The sequence below is a fragment of the Lepus europaeus genome, chromosome 7 (assembly GCF_033115175.1).
Source record: "Lepus europaeus isolate LE1 chromosome 7, mLepTim1.pri, whole genome shotgun sequence".
Taxonomy (NCBI): Eukaryota; Metazoa; Chordata; class Mammalia; order Lagomorpha; family Leporidae; genus Lepus; species Lepus europaeus.
This window is the reverse complement of record NC_084833.1, coordinates 11,644,925-11,651,766: the sequence shown is the minus strand read 5'-3', so window position 1 is coordinate 11,651,766 and position 6,842 is coordinate 11,644,925. Positions and strand designations below refer to the sequence as shown.

Here is a 6,842-nt window from a genome sequence, read left to right as displayed (position 1 = left end):
AATGAAAAAAAGACATAAACATGTTGAGGTGGGCATTATTCTGCCTATCATGGATTCTTCCCTCTTTCTGTGACATTCAGATAGATATAACTTAGGGAATACAAACACATGCTGAAATAATTGAAAAATAAATGTATTCCCATCTTCCTGTTTCTTCACTTCCTTTAAATCACAGGATATATAGGATTCTAAAATCAAATGGGAATCAAGTTTACATTAGTTCTAATTGCCTATGGGCTTGCTCACCGGCTCTCTTCCATTTGCAGACATCTGACAAGATATTCTTTCATTTCTTTTCCAAATAAATGAATCATTTTGGTATGTTTTGTAACTCTAGGACATAATGATGTCATCCAATCCAACATCCTACTCTGGAGGGAGTGAAACCATACGCACTCCTTACCCACTAAGCAGCTGTACAGTTCCTGGTTCTCCACAACCTCAAGGTTTAATTAACCTAGGTAACCAAGCTCAGGGAGGTCAGCTTCCATTCATCACAGCTCCTGGAATCTTGGATACCCATCAGCTGGGTCAAGGAAATATGCAAGTGATAAACTCAGCCATAGGAAAAGCAGCAATAAAGTTTAAAGAAGAAGCAAAGGGTCTAGGGGTAAGTATATTTTAATGGGATTTTAATTTTGCATTTTCAAGGTTTTCTTTTACCTATATAAATAATATATAGAGAGAATATCCTCAAATGATTTTAAAAAATTCTAAACATTATTTTGAAAAGTGCATTCCTTTCAGGAAGAAATAATTAGTCTGGATAAAGACTTTATCCCAATAAAGTTCATTTATTTTAGATTCATGCAAGAAGGTAACAGGTAACACAGGACTCTCCCTAGCAGGAAGATTAGTAATAATGACATGACAGAGAAGTGTCACCATTTCTAGTTTTATCTCCCTTCTACAAAGAACTTTTCAGATAATCTCAACCCTCTCTCTGGATTGCGTACAAGCTTGGTATTTGACTACAGATGTACTTATAGTAAACTAAACATCAATGGCTACCTAAAAAGGGAAGAAACTATAAATGGGATGCTTGAGGAAGGCCGACTGTGAACAAATGTGCCTCAACAGCACCCTTGGAAATGCTTATGACTTAACTGTCACTTTACTCCTACAAGGAGTACTTTGAACTGAATGTCCACAATCTTGTTTCCATAGGGATTGTAAAACATGATCTACTTGGTGAAAATTCACCTTGTATAGGTATGGAATTATTAGTACTTTCCATTAACACAGCTCACAACACAATTCCACCAAATTATATTTGTCTCTCCCTGTGTGAAGTTCCAACATCTTTGTTAAAACATACAACAGATGAGTTTCCATTGTGCTCCCAAAATTCTCTAGCCATCTTACTACCTATTTCAACTCTTAAGGGTTTAGGAAAGTAAAAATGAGCATTAGTACCCTTCCAATAGCCAATCTAAGCCACGGAGGTGGTTCCTCAGCTCTTCCTCCAGAAGACAGAAGAAAATCTCTTCTATCGAGCAAAGGGACAAATTGGCTTTACAAACACAGGTGTTTGTAATATTATAGAACAGAAAACAGTCAGAACCGCAGGAGGTAACAACCTAGTGGGGGAAATCAGGTTATGCTCATAATAAAGTACACAGTGCCATACAAGGTGATAAGTGATAGGAAGAGAACAACAAAGTGTCAAAGAGATAAGACGTACAAGGCAGTGAGTGGGTAGCAATTTCAAGTTGGTCAGGGTGAGCTTTCCTTACCATGTGACAGTTGAGAAAAGACATTAAGAGTAAGCCATGCCAATCAGAATGAGAGAGAACCACTATTGTGAAGGTCTCCAGATGACAATGTGTGTGATGTACTGAAAGAACAGGAAGAGGCCAATAAAGTACAGCAGAATAAGCAAGGAATACAATAATTGAAAGGAGGGCAGAGAAGTGGTAGGGGTCAGATCCTACGTGGAGAACAGATAGCTTTGGCTCTTACTGAGTAGAATGAAGAATTGGGCTGTATGACTGGCTAAAAGAGAATTATTATACTTCTAAAACAAAAGTGAGATGTGTATTTTTGAATGTACAACAATAATTTCACAGAGAAAAAGATTCAAGGCTTTTCTTAGTCTCAAAGAGTTTCATTATTAAAAAAAGATTAATCTCCCAGAATTACTTATTTTTTTTTCAAATTTTAATTCAATTTAAATATATGTGGTGACTATATACTGAAGAAATAAACAGTTTTTGAAATCTTCCTGGGGAGATAAACTTGGGAAGAAATGAAATATAAATCCATAATTGACTTTTGAGCCAATCTAGCAGCTGCTATATATTTCCTAGAACTTTATGTTTATCCAGGATGAAGGAAGGTACAATAACAGTTACAAAGAAGTAAAAAGTGTAACCTTCACCTCTGAAAATGCATAACTTTGCAGGAAAAAAAAAAGATTGCATACCAGCAGTTTAAAAAAATATATATAAATGAGTAAAAAATCCAATTTCATCACTATAAGATGCAACCAAAAATCAGAAAGAGAAAAAAAAGATTGATTTGTCCTAATGTAGTTGATTTCAGGGAAGGGGTGGAGCTGAGCTGAGCTGAGCTGAGCACAAGGGGCCCAGTACTGAATAGTTATGACATGAACTCGTGAGTCAATCTGTAGTAGTCAACTCCCAGATCTGCCCCTCAGTAATCACAGGACAGACAAGCAATTCTGTTCTGCTTTTGTCTCCACCCAGTTGCTGGAAGGATCACATGCAACAAAAAATGTAAAGTGTTTAGAACATTAACATGCACTAAATTACTTTATCTTCCCTGATTCCTTTACCAGATTACTCAGACAAAGAAGTGATCCATTTGAAGAAGACAGCCACTGAAATCACAGTAAAATAATTTTTTCCTAAGAGTTTTCTATAAATTCTCAGGGGTGACTCATGCATGCTTAAGAAGCTCATTTTCTGAAGAATTCTCCTGGAGCCCTCCCAGCCAACTCCCTCCAAATACTTCCAATAGGGCCTTACATGGAGGCCCTTGTCCCTTGCTTGTCCTAGTGTATGTTAAAATCCTCATGGCCCACTTCCTGATTTAGATGTTCATGGTTGCAGGCAAAGCTAACAATAAATAAGCAAGAACAGCAACAATAGTAATGTTTCACAGCTCTGATAATGAAGAAGCAATTTTTAAAATTCTTGTTTTCTTTTTCCAGGCAATCCAGGTCATGATTGGAATTATGCACATTGGTTTTGGGATCATTCTGGGTTTACTGAGTTACTCTACTGAAAACTATTGGGATTTTGCCTCTATTGCTTTCCTTGGTGGTTACCCATTCTGGGGTGGACTCTGTGTGAGTAGATTGTTTAAACACCTGTCCTTCTCAGTTTACAAATTATAGATATCTCCGATCTATCCAAAGCACATTTGTTGAGAAGCTCTGCTTCTGAGGACTGGGCAGTTCAGAGAAATAACAGGTTGGATTGGGCATAAAGAGGAACAACTTTTGTTCTCCATTGTTAACTTGGAGGTTAACCTCATGTTAGTGGCAGTAACCCAACTATTTGCATAGAAAGAAATCATTCTAGTGTATGCTTTCTTTATTTTGATGATTCCAAAGCTTACAGTGAAGGTTGTTAAGCTTTAAAAGTTCATTATGATCAAGTAATCACCAAGTCAAAGTTTTATTTCCTCATTATATTTTAGACAGAAGTATATTTGTAAGGAGGAAAGCAGCTAAAGATGGTGATTGAAAACATGACTAAAACACATAGAAGTAGACATTTGGCCTAGTAGTTAAGATGCCAGTTAAGATGTCTGCATCCCTTATTGGAGTGATCCAGGTCCAGTTCCTGGCATAGCTTCTGACTAGCTTCCTGTAAATGCAGACTCTGAGAGGTAGCAGTGACAATGTAAGTAGTTAAGCTCCTGCAACCTATGAGAGACCTGGATTGGTTTCCCAGCTCCTGGCGTTGGTCTGGCCCAGCCCTAGCTGTTAAAGACATTTGAGGAATGAATCAGTAGATGGGGTCATGCACACACATACACACACAGCTTCTCAAAAAAAATTTGAAAAAATTTAAATATATGCAATCAATAATTAGAAGATATTAAGCAGGAAGCTCAAGAATCATCAAAACAAGGAAGTCTTTAAATGCAAGAAACTAAGGAGGGTAGGTGTGAAAGGACTTCAAGAACTCCTTCAGAATTACTCTGCGTAACTAAGAAATATAAGAGGAGAGAGAGTAATCTGGTGTCACTCACATGACAAGAGTGGAAGCAAGAAACTGAGGAGAGGCCAGGCTCATTCTAACAACCTGCTCTCATGGGAACTACTTTAATCCTGGGAGACCTACCCCATTCTTTGAGACCAGCATTAATCCCTGCACAAGCATGGTAATGAACTCATCACTTATCATGAGGCCACACTTCTTATAGGTCCCATCTTTCTTCAATACCAGTTCATTAGGAACCAAGTTTCTAATGCATGAATCACTGGGGAACAAACCACATCCAAGCCACAGCAGTGACCTCTTTGTAAGATGGATTGAAGCAAGAACACAAAGTTCCTCCTCTGCAATGTCAAATGAAAAGAACAAAATGACTCAATCAGTAGTTTATGAACTGGCATCCAAGTAAAGAAACAGACAATTCTGGTGTGATTCGGTGTGACAGAAAAAAAAAGCTCAGCTCTTAGCCCTGGCTATACACCACAGAAATAGAACTTAGGACAGAGGGAAGCAAAACAAAAATACTGAGAAGTCCTACTAACGTTCTCCAATCTGGCATTAATACTGAGGTGGGAACCAATGTCCTAAGAAAGGATAAAGCAAATGCTAGAGGGTAGAAGCTCTTACACAGCAAAGACCTCAAGAGAAGTAGGAATTGATCCCAGAGTTAACACCTTCCAGTGCACTTTGCTGATGTGGAGAACTGAACAGAAATCCACAGTGACAAAATATTCCTGTGGCCACAGAGCAAGCTTCCATACCAGGCAGTTACAAGACTCTCAGAAGCACAGAAAGCATAGTTTATGTTCCCTACCAAGAACTGTGCTCAGCACCAGCAAGAAGATCTTTCTCTATCTAACAAGTACACAATTAACATTCATAAAATTTACATAAAAATATTTAGTCCTCAAATCATAGACTGAAGGAAGACAAATTAGACCCAGATAATGTCAATCAAGGAAATTCACTTGCATTGTATCTGAACATATCAAAAGACTGTACAGAGTTGCTCCATTTTAGAATAAGAAGTTGAGAATCCATGCAGGGGAACTAATAAAATATACTAGAATGACTAAAAGAAGAGAAGAAAGAAAAAAGGACAGGGGAAGAAGACCTAAGATTCCTGCAGGTTAGTGGGTTGGCAGGAACATCCAAAGACCATTACTCATTTTGAGCAAAGGCACAACCCAACTAATTAGGACACAAGACACACTGGGTAATAAAATGGATCTAACATATGTGCTTTCTTCCTCAAAGTGTGCACTTGTTTGAGGTTGTGAGTTACATAAATCAGAAACACAGTCTTCTTACTTGCATGGTTTAAACTTTTGGTAACCTGAGAAGCCATATCTCCAAGTTTGGGATCAAATTCCTGCCCTATGGGCCAATGAAACCACTCTGTGGTTACAACATGACCAAAGTTTAGCATCTTGGTTTCCAGGTACTGTTATTAGGTTTTTCAATTGAATACAGAAACTTTTAAACCACAAAGAGTAAGTTCCATGAAGAGTATCAAGACACACCCTAGCACATTTGACATTTTTAATGACTAGGTAACATTTTTATAAAAACAAGGAGGCCATTACAAAGACAAAAATCAACTTCTTTCCAATACTTCTGAATGAAATATTCTACTTGCCAAATGGAAATCTTTGAAGGGGTATTTTAAAGGAAATCTAAGCATTTGGCAATTATGCAGACATGACTGTCAGGTGAATCTGAACAATAGCACATTTGATGGATCAATGAGTTTTTGAAGTATGTGTGAGGAAAAATCTCAGTGTGTTTATTTCTGATTTTAGCTCTCTGGGAAAGGAATTTCAGCCATGCTGATGATCTTCTCTCTCTTGGAATTCTGTGTAACTTGCACCACAGCCCATTTTTCCAGCCAATCACCATAAGCAACAAGGTGAGTTGGGCCTCTTCTCTGTAAAACAGTCAGAATATGCCCCTGAGAAATACAGACTTAGGGGTCTGATAGACGCCACTATGGGCTTATAAGAGGGCTCTTTGTCTTCGACTCTTGAGAGACCAGGGAAAACAGAATAGGATTGTAGTAATGGTATTGCTTGTTTTTATTTGTTCGTTCCAGCCTGTCACGGTTATTCCAACTGTGTATACAATCAACCCCATGACACCAGAGTCTTCCTCGGCTCCTTCCAGAACTAACGGCTATCCAGCTTACACCACTAACTATTAACAGAAGAGGGACACCAGACCATCATCCAATGTCAGGGAGCAAAACTGCTCTGGAGGAATCTCTTAAAAGCCAGCTTCTAATGTTCATAGTGATTGTTAACCTTTAAAGGAAGATGCGTCCTTGAATTCATCACTAATGATAACTACTTCCTGTCACTGTCTCTTCCTACGAGCCTACACTGCACACTGGCAAAGTGAAGGGCCAGAAGACTAAAAAATGGCTCTACAAATCTCTGAAATTTAGAAATTTTCATGTTACCTTTTCCTCAACAACATAATGTCAATAAAATGTCATAAGGAACATAAGCCTTTTTGGTATATTTTAAACTTCATTTTTGCTTGATATGTTTTAGATCAGCCAATTTCTGACAAACTCTACAAAGCAGACTGATAAAAAATTTCTTTGATGATGATCTGCCGTGTATCCAAGTTATTAGAGTTCTTGTACTCACC

The 6,842-nt window shown here is 38.0% G+C and overlaps 1 protein-coding gene across 1 annotated transcript; it reads left to right on the top strand.

The window, feature by feature from the left end:
- Positions 1 to 343: 343 nt before the first annotated feature.
- MS4A12 (membrane spanning 4-domains A12) lies at positions 344 to 6,091 on the top strand. The gene is made up of 3 exons (XM_062197393.1): positions 344 to 610; positions 3,176 to 3,313; positions 5,993 to 6,091. Exons 1-3 carry the CDS (start codon positions 344 to 346, stop codon positions 6,089 to 6,091), a joined length of 504 nt encoding a protein of 167 aa, XP_062053377.1.
- The last annotated feature ends 751 nt before the right edge of the window (positions 6,092 to 6,842 follow it).